Genomic DNA, 13,782 nt, shown 5'->3' with positions numbered 1-13,782 from the left:
GCTCTCAGCAAAATGCCATATATTAGGACCTCTGAAAACAAAGCTGTTTGCAAGAGCTACCCAGTACAGGTCGCAATACAGGTCCTTTATTTGTCATACGCCGCTTCCCGCGTGGCGTAAAAATGAATGGCAAGGCTGCGAGCTGGCCGCTCTAAACAATGCTTCCTTTTAAGGCAGATGGTATTGAACGCGCACCTAGTAGGTGTAGCTCCGAGTGGTTGAAACCTGCACTTTTCTGGCGCTGTCTTCAGGCCGAGCTGGTGCGCAGCAAGGGTTACCCCGCTGAGGAGCACGAGACGACTACGGCAGATGGCTACATCCTCAGCCTGCAGCGCGTGCCGCGAGGCAGGGTGCCGGTCGCCAGAGCGCCTGCGCCCCCCGTCCTACTCGTGCACGGATTGCTGTCTTCGGCCGTCGAGTGGGTCATCAACTACCCGCATCAGAGTCTCGGTATGTTGCTTGTCCAGCGAGTTGTTTAGTGCAGCTTTGACGCGTGAACCTGCCTGGGTGTTTTCATGGAAGCATTAGTGAGAAAATTTCACAGGATGGGTGCGAGTGTGTTACGCGAGAGTTGAGCTCTGACTGGCGCGGGGAAATGTTGAGATTTTGTTAAATGGCGTCTCGTTTGGGGGAGGAAATTGGGGTAGGAAGCTCAGTGATGAAAATGCATAAAATTTAAAGCAGCAAAACTGACCCCGAAGCACCCTTCCTTTTAATACCTGTTGACAACTAAGCTCTCAGATTGACCGAGGCTCACGGCATATGACCGACCAGACAGGTCAAAGTCGAAGTCAAGCTGTTAAACATCTCTCATAAAGCGAGATGTTAGGAGCGGAAGCAAAAAGCATTATAGTTCTGACGGGGCCTGGACTCTGTTCACATGCCACCAAAACTTTACTCAAACGATGGACGCAATACATTGAAGTGCAAAACAACAGTGAACAGCGAACCAATACGCAAATACATTAACGTTAAGGGCATACGCATTGCATTTAAAATGAAAAAGAGAACGTCCAATATGTCATGCTTAGCGCTCGTGCTGTGTCCCTTCCTTGTTTTGCGCTATGGAACCTCACGTCGATTACCCACTAGCCCGATCCCTAACCATTCTAAGCTTAGTAAAGTTGCCTTTGACGAATACTGGGGCTGAACGCCAACTTCGTTCTAAGCGAGCATTTCTAGCACATGATCGAACGTGTTCAGACCACTTGGCAGAGTGTGTCTGATCACCTGACGACCGTCACAGGTACGTAGTCGAGGCACCTTTTATACTTCATCTCACAAGTTATTTGCAGGACTGTGGAAGGTAGCGCTCTCTCGTACAGTCAGGGTCAAGGAAGACAACAAATAATTATTGAATTATTTGAGCAGTATTGAGACTGTTTTAAAACAATTACTTGGGTAATAGAAAGGAAGTTCAGGAGAGTGTTTTCAAAGTACAGCGAGTGTTTCATTCACTGCTTAAATTAGCAGAGAAAGTCCGCACGAACGCAGCACTGCGGAGGCCTACACTGCGCAGTGGTGCGCCGCCATTCATAAACATGGCGTCGGCCGAGTCTCATGCGAGCAGTAACTGTTTTTTTTTTAGCCCGGAGGAAAACGCTTTGCAGCGCAAGCCGTTCTGATTGGTTCAGATCGCCGCAGTCCTCACAGCGCTGCAAAACACTTTTCAGAGGGAGTATAGACAGTGTTATATGGGCTAATTCGGGGGTTTGCGTCTGCGAGGTGATTCAGATAGAGCTCATTTTTTTAGACAGTTTTATTAGTGAGAAATGAGAGTAAAGTTATGTAAATCAGGAATCTACTAAATTTAGAATATTGAAAATAGCTGTTTGTGTGTGTGTGTGTGTGTTCGCTTAACAAAACACGTTGCGGGGCTAGTAGGTGCTGCATGTTTTATTGAAAAAATAATCCCGCGCTACATTTCGAAAGAGCACACAGAAGGAACTTGACAGGATAGGCGCTAACTCCAACATTGTGTGTTTCATCACTAGGAATACTTGCAGTTATATGAACTGCGTTTGCTTGAAGCCGAAATGGGTTGGAAAATTCGTATTCGTAGTTGTACCGAATAACAAAGAGCTATATCTAAGATTAAAATGAAACAGTGAGTTTCAAATCAGGGTTTTTATATTCTGCGGTAAAAACGAAACGTACTCTTGGAAGCAGTCCAACAATGTTGGAATGTTTTTAGAAAATTAGGTAGGTGTGCCAATTCCATAGCCTGTTTTCATGAAACAGGATAGCTACGTACTTTATATCTTGGACAAGGTCAACATTTGTTCAAGCGAGAGCGGAAATGATGTCTGCATCTAAAACTTGCTTCTTCTTAGGCCGAAACAGAGCTGCGTTAGTTTTTAACACATTAAAGGTGAACTAAAAGGCATTGTAGAAAAATTCGTTCATGCTTTATATTTTCTTTTAGATGGGAAGAAGGGACGTCCTGAATAGAGAGGTTCAGTCGCAGCCGACGCAGCGAAACTTAAGCCCATGAACACAAAACTACGCTGCGACTATTTGCTTTCGTGAGACTCAACATTTTCGCTTTGTGATGGCGAATGAAAATACTTTAATCGATTGAAACACACGAAGTAATTTTTATTACTATTTTTTGATGCGACGTAAATAATACTTTCACAAAACCAGTGCATATATCCTGTTCAGAAAACATATCAGTGAAATAATAAGCCCTAAGCAAGCGGAATAAGTTTTCTTTGTCTACTGCCGCAGGAAAAATGCGCCCGACCATCTGCTCCTGCTGAACATTGTCCTACCGGATCACCGCAAATTTTTGAAGACCACTCCGCGTTCAACTCTGCCAACAGCAGAGCGGCAAGCCGCCACACAAATGGTGCTTGCTTTTCGCCATAGCAACTATGTTGGTCGACGCCTCCTACTCCCCGCGGTAAATTAAAAAGATGGCGAGAGCCGGGACATTTAATGCGATTTATTAGGGAATACCGTGGTCGGGCCGGAGAAGGGGCGAGAAAATCGAAGACGTGGTTACGAAGAAACCATGGAAAACTTTATACAAACTAATTACACTTTGTACTCGTAAAGAGTAAATGGGAGTTTAGGCTGCACTCGCTGCCGAGTTTCATAGGGCTTTCTCCCCTAAAGTCACTAAATGGAGGCCGGGCTTGGCGAGGAAGGAGCGTACTGGAAAGTTTACATTGGTAAGGAAAACCAATTGCTGGCTTAGTTGGTGCATACTGAAAAAAAAGAAAAGTTCCAGAGCGCTAAAAAAGACGAGCTGATAGAAGACAAGATCAGGACGGGCGCTGGCTTCAAATGGTCTTAAATGATTTCTTTGAAACAAAAAAGAACGAGACTCTCAGCGCATGCGTCAGAATTCGCAGTGTAAACACCCTCAAACACATTCACACAGCAGGCAAGTATTTGACCGACATTTTTTCAGTTCACATTGGCGCACACACCCTCACACTGGTGGACACTCCCTAGTCACATGTTGAGCTTGAGAGTGAGGAGGGTGCCATTTAGGCTGCGCAAACAGCGGCTGGTGCACGAGTGGCGCTCCCAGGGTCAGCAGGTTGTCGACACGTGTGGCCCGCACTTGTTCTTCGCAAGTCACCATGCGCATGGCAGGCACGTGGGGTAGCGGAAATCACCGGAAACTGCTCCTTTGTCTCCAGGCCGAGCGGCCATCGAGGCACCCTACCGCCGCCGTGCTCGGCGCGCCGAAGAGAGACCGGAAGCGAAAAATTTGGTGTTAAAAGTTCACCGCAACGTTGCTTGGCGTTGAACACGGCTGCACTGAGAAGAAGCTTCTTCAAAACAGGAACGCGGAAAAGAGAGATTGCGCCTTACTTCACTTAGTCTCGAGGCGGGCGCAGGCATAACAACATTCAGTTCCCGCGATGAAAAGACGAACTCCAAATCCCCCTTCATCATCATGATCGTCAGCCTAACTCCGCCCAGTGCAGGCAAATGGCCCCTCCCGTATCTCTCCAATTAATGCTGTCCTGTCCCAACTGCGACCACCTTATCCCAGCAAACTGCTTAATCTCTTCCGCGCGCCTAACTTTCTGCTACGCTTCTCTTCTAGCAACATAACATAGTGGGCGAGTTGGTATTGCATCTTGAGGAACGAAACAGCGCAACTAAAACGAAGGCGCGTGTCCGTGTATCTCTTTTTCTGGTAATTCGTTTTAGTTGCGCTGTTTGGTGGCTTGTCTTCCCTTGGAATCCACTCAGTTACCCTTATGTACCAACGGCTATCTTGACTTCGCATTACATGCCCTGCCCAAGCCCAATTCTTCCTCTTGATTTCGACTAGAATGCCATTAACACGCGTTTGATTCCTGATCGACTCTGACCTCTTCCTGACTCTTAACGTTACGCGTATAATTTTTCTTCCCATAGCTCGCAGCGTTGTCCTTTACTTAAGTTGAAGCCTTTTCGTTATCCTCCGCGTTTCTGCCCCATAGCTGAGTAGCAGTAATATGCAGCTGTTATATACCTTTCTCCAGAGGGATATTGCTAAGCTGCTATTCGTTATCCGAGAGAAGCTCCACCCCATGCGCTCCACCCTATCTTTATTCTCGTAGTTCTTTCATTCTGGTGATTCGAATCTGCGGTCAGTATCTATCCTAAGTAGACCTATTCCCTTACCACTACCAGCACCTCGCTGTCAATTATGAACTGCTGCTCCCTTGCGAGACTGTTTAACGTTGCCTTGTTTTTCTGCGCATTAATTTGTAGATCCGCAGTACTGCTCTGCCTGTCTAATACATTAATTATGCTTTGTTGTTCATCTACTGAATGACTTAGCAGTGCTATGTGACCAGCGAATTGCAGATTGCTAATGGATTCTCTCTTAAATGTTATTACCAACTGTTTCCCACCCCATCCACTCCACTGAATACCTCCTGTAAACAGGCGGTGAATAGCAAGTGGCGAGATCGTGTGTTCCTGCCTGAAACTCTTCCCTATTGAAATTTTATTGCTGACTTTATGGAGGACTTGGTAGCTACGCAGCCGGTATAGGTATAGGTATGATTTGCAGTTGATCTCCTGAGCAACGCCGCAAGGCAATGTGATCAGCGAATCGCAGATAATTTACGTCTACTTCATTAACTTTCATCCCCAACGGTTCCCAAATCAGGCCTCGGAATACCTCCTGTAAACAGGCGCTGAATAGCATTGGCGAGATCGTGTCCGCGTGCCTGACGCCCTTCCCTATTGGAAAGTTATTGCTGACTTTATAAAGGACTGTGGTAGCTGTGAAGTTCCTATATATATATATATATATATATATATATATATATATATATATATATATATATATATATATATATATATATATATATATATATATATATATATATATATATATTCCAGTATTTTGACATGAGGCTCTTCTACACCATGATTCTGCAATGCCTGTATGACTGCAGAGGTTTTCGACTGAGTCAGATGCTTTTTTCGGAATCATGAAGGCTATATATATGGATTGGCTAAATTCTGCGTATTTCTCTATCACCTGATTTATAGTGTGAATATGGTCGATTGTAGAGTTTCCTTTACGAAAGCCTGCCTGATCATTTGATTGGTTGATGTCCAAGGCTGTCCTCATTCTATTTGCGACTAGCTCAGTGAATATCTTGAAGGCAAGGGACAGTATGTTGATTGGTGTGTAATTCTTAAGTTCTTGGTGTCTCCTTTCTTATGAATGAGTTTAATGTTTGCGTTCTTCCAAGTTTCTGGTACGGTCGAGGTCATAACACATTGCGTATACAGGGTAGCTTGTTTTTCTAGCACAATCTCCCCTCCGCCCTTCAACAAATGTGGTTTTACCTGATCTTCACCAGCTGCTTTCCCCTTTTGAATTGGTTTTAAGACTTTCTTTACCTCCTCTTTCGTTACTGGGAGGATGCCCCATTGCTGTGTGATACTGCCAGTCTCATTTACATCCTGATTACATTGGCTACTCTGTGGATTTGCGTAGAGCTCTGCGGCTGCATTAGCCACTATTCTTGTCGCTCGGGACCATCCTGTTACTATATAAATTGCTGTTGAAACCATGAGAACACACATTCGGCACCTCCCACGAGTTCCGAGTCATCATCTTGAAGCTCTTCTAGTACTCAAACCACATACTGCATTTTCAAAAGTAATTGCTCATCGTGCCTACCTTCTTTCGCAGTTCACTCCTGCTTCAAGACCATGCTCACTCATATGGAGTCTCCATGAACCTCGGGTACGCCTCTCTATTCTGGGAATTACTAAGAAATCTGGTTTATCGTTGCCTGCTCTCAAACAAATCACATTGGATCATCTGCATTTTAACCATAGACACAGCGTACATGTCTGCACAGATGGCTGAGTGACTTCAACAAGTTTTGCTGGGTCTGTGGGGATACCGGCCAGGTCTATTTTAATTAAGGCGAGGACTGCCGATCTCACCTCCCCAACTGGTGCGGAACTAGCGGCCATGCAGGCTGCAGTTCAGTTGATTAGTCAGGAATCTGCACACGACTGGACAGTTTTCACCGACTCTAAAGCAGCCCTTCAAGGCCTGCAAGCTGCACTACTCCACAGGTCACACGAACAACTCGTTGCAGAAATCTGCAAGCTGTACCACGACGCCACATTGAAAGGACATGACATAATTTTCCAGTGGCTGCCAGGATCCTGCGGTATTAATGGAGATCACCAGGCAAACGAGGCTGCCCAGTTTGCCCTCAATGACGGAATCCCTGTCAATATTCCTGTAAAAAGAGCTGACGCAGCGTGTGGGCTTCGTTCTTTGAGGCTGGAGCTCACACATTCAGCGTGGAAAATAGGAGAGTTCTGCAACCGTCGCCTCAGGGCATTGGGCCGTGGACTGCGTCTCCGTCTTCCATGTGATATAGCGCGTCGCGAAGTAACATTGCTGCGCCTGTATGGCTCGGCGTTGCCTTCACAAATCAATATGCTTTTCGGATCAGGATGGCCGACAGCCCTTCTAGTGAAATCTGTGTCTACGAAGAGACACTCCGTCATCTCCAGTGTGAGTGCCCTGTCTTTGTGAACGAAAGACATAAGCTGCGTTGTGCTCTGGACCGCCTTGATCCTCGCCCTTTCACAGAGGCCAAGATACTCGGTCCGTGGCCACAACAGTCGACTGCCATCAAGGCTTACAAGGAACTGTTTTTTTTTTTCGCGAACGACTGCCCTGATTGACAGACTATGGCTGTTTCCCGTTCCGTCTCTCTTCCCTTTTTAATCCCCTCATTCCCTTCCCCAGTGCAGGGTAGCCAACCGGAAACCTTTCTGGTTAACATCTCTGCCTTTCCCCATCTCTGTATCTATCTCTCTTTGGGTACATGAACTATCTTACCATATTGCTTAGGACATTGCCCTCTTTATTTCTTAACGCATACAGCTGATTGTTGCCTAGGCCTAATTTACTCTTTACTTCATTTAGGCTACCTACGTTCTTTAGAGCACCAGCAATTCTATGCATATTAAACTTCCTCTCGTCAGTTACCTTGCGCTTATTAACTTTGACAGCTCTGCCAGTTGAATTCTCTCAGTGGGGTTCGATGCTTTCATGCTTTCGCTTTTCCTAATCAGATACTTCGTCTCCTGAGAGAGCTTGGCGGTATCCTGTCGAACCATCCTACCACGTTTCTTTGCTGCGCACTCCGTTATGTTAGCTGTGAGATATGTGTTCTGAAGCGGTATCCTGCATTCCTCTATTTTCCCTCTTACTGCTAAGTCGTTAAAGGGCTTTATTAGTTTCCTCGATTCCCGATTCAAATCTCGGCTAATTTGAGACCTTACCATCCTGTGGTCTCTACTGTGCATGTTTCCGAGGGCCTCCACATCCATTTTTAATCCCGCCACTGAGGCTCTTTCACATCCACTTCCTGTTCTATCGATTTCCGAAGAATGTATTCATCATTATCGTCATCATCATCAGCCTTACTATGCCCACTGCCGAAAAAAAGGCCTCTTCCATGTGTATCCACTTAACCCTGTTTTGCCAGCTCCTGCCACCGTATCCCCGCAAACTTATTTCTCTCGGCGAACACTATTAATACTCCCTCCCTGTGCCTGGTATTCCTAGAGCCTATGCGATAGTCGCCTACTGCCTGGTCTTCAAGCTGCTTCTTGCCTATGTTAGCGTTGAAGTCGCCGGTCAGTCCAGTGCACTGTGATTTTGCTTTGTTGAATGCCGACTCCACGTCTTCATTGAAGCTGTCAATGATCTGGTCACCACGGCTTGGTGTTGGCGCGTAGGCCTGCACCTTCACCTTGTACCTTATTAAGCCTAATTACGATAGTTGTCAACCTGTCGTTAATAAGACTAATTTTTCTATATTGTCAGCTATATCCTGATTCATGAGGAATCCCACACCTAGCTCTCGTCTGTCCACTAATCCACGATAGTACATTACGTGCCCGCCCCTTAGTACTGTATACGCCTCATCTGTCCAACCATCCTAATTAAGCCCTATGACATCCCATTTAATTCCCGCTAGTTTTTCGAACAGCGCTGCTAGACTAGCCTCATTGCTTAAGGTTGTAGCGTTAAACGTTGCCAGGTTCAGTTTCCAATAGCGGCCTGTCTGGAGCCAGAGATTCTTAGCGCCCTCCGCTGCGTCACAGGTCAGACGGCCGCCCTGGTCCGTTGCTCCATAGCAGCTGGGGACTGAGGGCCGATGGTTTAAGGATATAGGAGGCTGTGGCGAAGTACTACACCGGGGTCTCCAAATCATCTTTAGTGCTCCTTTAATGGTCGACGGGTTGACTTCGCTGCAGTCGTTTAATCGCGATAGCACTTCATTTGCTGCAGTTTCAAGTTGTAGTAGTGTTGGCTTGTAGAATGTACTATTACGGGGTAAAGATGCGCTACCGCACAAAAACACAGGACATACAGGGAAGTCCACGACCAGCAGCCATGCTTCCTGTTGTTGTTGCCTCTGAAGCTCTCTGCGCGCTGCGCGCTTCCTCGCGCTTCATCTTCGCCTTTCGTACGGTGCTCCGCCTGGGTGTTTAGCCTTTACAATATCATCACTGTTTTGAATACTATGATAAATGCGACCTTTGAAACCTTAACATATAGCGCGTCTCAAAAAAATTTTATTATTAACCATTTCGAAAGCTTCACTCCAATATGTCTTTGGAGGAGAAACAAAACTCGGAAGGAAATTATCATCTATGTGTTACTTGATAAATAGATAGCATGTGTTATTTTAGGGCAAATGTTGCATTTAGGAAAAATAACTGATTGTACTCGAAAGTGCCGTTATGAACACAGTGCCATCGGAAGTAACGTTTTCGATGACTTAATGGCGCGTCCGAGGCTTGAAGCGTGAATTTAACTTTCTAAATAGAGTGCCAAAAAGGCATTTAGATTAGTGATCATACATCGGAAGTCCGGACAGCGTGATAACTTCAGACTTGAAGCTCTCTTCTCGGGGGTCGAAAGCGCAGCCCGAAGGAGCTCTGTGTATCCTCTGGCCATATTTTCGAATAGCGAGGCAGATGGTTTACCCGTGTGGGGCTGTGACCGCAACCTTCCGCGAGAATAAAGCCAATTAATAAAGTATATATAAGAATTTGACTAACTGCAGTGTTCTAGTTAGCTCTCGTCAATACTTTACCAAGGATAAACGTGAGCTCCAGGCCCTCTGCGCTCAAAGTGACATGCCATTTTCCTCTCTCAGGCTTCCTACTCGCCGACGCCGGCTACGACGTGTGGCTGGGAAACTGCCGCGGCACGCCCTACTCGAGGGGACACAGGGAATACAGCGACAGCGACAGTCGGTTCTGGAACTTCCGGTAATTACTTTCGCATGTATGCATAATAAGCCACGGAGTCTCAGTACATGTGCACATTTCGAGCAACTCACAACAGCCCACACTGGCATATAAACTACATTCAGTGCCCGCTCGAGCAGATCCCACCTTAAAGCTCGCGAATCCAAATGCAAGACGGCAGTTCTGAGCAAATTTTCCCCCCAGAACAATTCGTTGGTAGAACGGTCTGCATTCTGCTGTTGCAGCTGTTGCGACGAACGACTTATTCTTTTAACTTTCACACCATTTCACGACGTTTCACAGACAGATTCAGAATGCTGGACAGTTATCTCAGCGCACTTTCCGTATTAAGCAGTTTCACAGCATACAACGGTGGTCGAATTGGAGGGAAAAATAGCGCCAAACCGTGCACACCACACGATACGAGAAGACGAGAAGTCTCGTCTTCGTTCTTTCTTGTGGTGAGCATGGTTTGGCGCTATTTTGTCTCCTTTCAAGTATGCACCAACTAGCCCAAGAAGAGGTGTTAATAACGGGGGCCCCTGACCTCATGCTTCATTCTTTAACAGTGACAGCTGTTATACGGCCATTCTTGGGCTTCTCGCTGTCTAGTAGTAGTAGCAGTCAGCATAACCGATGGGTGCGTTGCCATGGGAACCACTCAGAGGACTGGTCACTTTGGAAGTAGGAGGCTAGGATTAATAAAACCCGTTGAGGGGCGAGGTGGCGATGCGCTGCTTCTAGAATAGTAATTGAGCGCTACTTAATTCAGAAGAGCACACAGACAGACATGACAGGTCGGGCGCTCCTGCCATGCCTGTCTGTGTGCTTGTTTGAATTAAGTAGTACTCAATTACTGAAGGCGTAAACAGGGGGTGTTTACCACCTTTCTTTGAAGATTTGTTGTAGCGCTATTAGGAAGACCACAAAGAGAGGAAGACAAAACAAAGAAGAACGCTACTAACAATTGGATTATATTTCGCTTCAGGGATGGTATTTACAGACATAATCACGTCACTTTAGCAAAACTGGGCGGCGCCAGCCGTAAACATGCTATTGTTATGGCTCACACTCTTGTCTACTTTCACTGTGAGGCTAAGCGAGTAAAATGAAAACAAGTAACAAGGAATGATTCTGGTTGGGTTTGGTTTGCTTTATGGGGGTTTAACTTCCCAAAGTGACTCGGGCTACGGGAGACGCCGTGATGAAGAGGTCCAGAAATTTCGACCAATTGTTTTTTGAGAACGTGTACTGACATCGCAGAGCTCACGGGCCTCTAGCTTGCATCGAAATATGACCGCCGAGGCCAGGATCAAACCCGCGTCTTTCGGGTCAGCAGCCGATTGCCATAACCACTGAACCTCTGCAGTGGCGGTGGAATGGCTCTGATAAGAACAAAATATGAATGAACAAACAGCATCAAGGAACAGCACGCATTAAACCAGGAAAGGACAACAACCATTCAGCTACTTTCCTGTATACTTCTCCAGAAAATCGCGCTCGGCAGAGCAGAATAAGATCGAAGCATTGCTGATGCACTGGCCCGCCTTTTTGTTATGTCGAAGGCCTCTAGCAATGGTCTGGAATTAGTACTAGCACCTGTGCCCTGAATATTTGCCTCTTGGAAGCGTGACATGCACTTGCACTCCCATGTGAAACTAAATTCGCAAGCTTGACTTGTTGCTTTAGATTTTGCGCATGCTCCCTTAAACGGTCGTCGAGGCAACGCTCCTGATGTAGCTCCTTCAGCAGGTCAGGGGAATCGTGTACTTAACTCCTAAGGCACATCCGACGAAAGCTTCTTCATGATGCTTTTTGCAAACGCGTTCGCCGTCGCCGCAGATGGGGGGACACAGCTTCGCCAGCTCTTTTGGTGCTGAGAAGACAAGCGGCAATTTGTGCCTGCTAGCCGCTCTTTTATTTTATGTGAAACCTTATGAACATAAGGCATTACCTCAGGTATGGCGTTCGTACGCTCAGTTTCAGCCGTTTTTTGTCTGTGTCCAAATTTCTTTAGGAGTGTTTCGGCAAAGACCATAAGCACCTAACGGAAGCCTGTGGCCAAAAGCCTGGGTACCTGATGTTTAAAGCTATCATGAATTTTATGCGGATACGGCATTCGAAGCGCTGATTCCATGCAGAGGGATGCCATGGCTGTTTGTACAGTCCTGCATTGGGACGAGTCATAAGGCAGAAGTTCTTTCTTCTCACGCGGAAAATACGCCTATCAGGTTTGCCCATTACTTAACCTCATGCCTCAGGTCTAAAAAGCGTATCTCACCGTACTGCAGAAGTTCATGGGTAAACGCGAGGCCTTTACCATACACCATTTATGGTTCATGGTTTACGGGGGTTCATTGTCGAAAAGCGACTCCGGCTATGAGGGACGCCTTAGAGAAGGGCTTCGGAAACTTCGACCACCTGGGGTTCTTTAACGTGCACTGACATTGCACAGTACACGGGCTTCTAGAATTTCGCCTCCATCAAAATTCGACCACCGCGATCGGGATGGAACTCGCGTCTTTCGGGTCAGTAGCCCCGTGCTCACTTAAAGTACTTAAGACCTGTCGAACTCATTCTTTGAAACTAGTCATTACGAGCTTCTAAAAGGCTTTTCAAATCAGCTACGTGTCTAAAAACCTTCAAAACCGGGCCTCCAATGAAAGCTTGACCCGAAAGGCGATAAATATATGCTAAAAAAGTAACACAAAATAGACCTAACCCAATAAAGGACCGTATGTAAATGCCATTACGCTGTAGAAAAGGCTGCTTGCCCAAAAGTATAAAAGGGATACTGAAATAAAATTATAAAGGCTTAAAAAGTTGTAAACACATACACACACCGGTTGAGGACTGGAAACCTAGTTCCTCCGATCCTTCAATAGTCTTCTTCACGGCAACTAAAAGTTCTGTCTGAGGGACAGAATAAAATAAATCCTCCAGATTCATATCCTCCACAATGTATATAAATCCTCCACACGCATATGTGACCGGGCTTTACAGAAACTCTGACACTTGGGACTTCTTAGTCTGGAAGGCATTGTTCACATCAATCAACTTGAGCTTTTTTAACAGAAAACTGCTGACACACTGCTGCCAGGTGCCATTCTCATTTCAAAAGGAATGCCAGGTTTGCGAGCCTTGGCCGTGAAAAAGGCTGTGAGGCTATTTCCTCAGCATTTCGAAATCCCATTGGCTAACTTCGTCCAGTTCAACTCCTTGCAAATGTTCATGAACTTGGTTTTCACACGAGCATCGCATTTTGTGACGTGCAAAAAGTTCTCAACAGTTCGCAGGGCTTCACCCCTGATTCATCCGGAGGGTGATTACCGTGGAAGGAGGCGGGTAGGGAGAGAGCGTAAAAAGCCACAACCGGTGGGTGATTGCCACGGGAACCATACTTCGGGTGGTTCCCGTTGCAATCCTTACCTTGGAAGCAGGAGAATGTCTTAACAAACCCGGCAGATGGTTCATTGTTTTCGGAACCATTTAGCACATACGCAATATAAACACGAAAGAAATGAACGACGCGGGATGTGGCGAGGAAATCACAAGAGCGGAGGATTCGTCGACTGGAGGGTGGTAACCACGAAAGTAAGAGGGTATGGTATGAACATAGGAACGTTTTTTCTGACAGTGGTTGCCATAGGAACCTTGGGACTTCCCGCCTTTTCTATACATACTACAAGCTGGTGGTGTAATCTCGCCGTCACCAGTGTAGAGTTTTAGTGAGTTTCAATTACAACTATGGGCAGTTATTACGCTAATCCTATGCTCCCTATGTCTTCGGATGTATTGGTGGTGCTACGTGCATTGAGGTTGTTGCATCATAAACGCTTTTCATTGTGGGTTTCTCTTCGTCTTTAAGGGCTTTTCATGCTTTTCTCGTTATCTGTGGGATTTCTTTTATTGCAGGCGCCATCCCGTTTTAACAACTCGTCCCGTTCAAACAGGAGAACGTTCCTGCGGGCTAGTTGTTGCATGATAGCAGAAAGGAAAAAAAACTGCACG

At 46.2% G+C, this 13,782-nt stretch overlaps 1 protein-coding gene across 1 annotated transcript in view; it reads left to right on the top strand.

The window, feature by feature from the left end:
* Positions 1–13,782, top strand: part of LOC144105182 (lipase member K-like) — a 107,718-nt gene that overhangs the window by 22,261 nt on the left and 71,675 nt on the right. Inside the window, exons 3-4 of the mRNA XM_077638337.1 lie at positions 252–450; positions 9,678–9,792. Coding sequence (XP_077494463.1) covers positions 252–450; positions 9,678–9,792 — 314 coding nt within the window. The remainder of the gene's footprint in view (positions 1–251; positions 451–9,677; positions 9,793–13,782) is intronic.

The sequence above is a fragment of the Amblyomma americanum genome, chromosome 9 (genome assembly GCF_052857255.1).
Source record: "Amblyomma americanum isolate KBUSLIRL-KWMA chromosome 9, ASM5285725v1, whole genome shotgun sequence".
NCBI lineage: Eukaryota > Metazoa > Arthropoda > Arachnida > Ixodida > Ixodidae > Amblyomma > Amblyomma americanum.
This window is presented reverse-complemented; position numbering and strand designations above follow the sequence as displayed.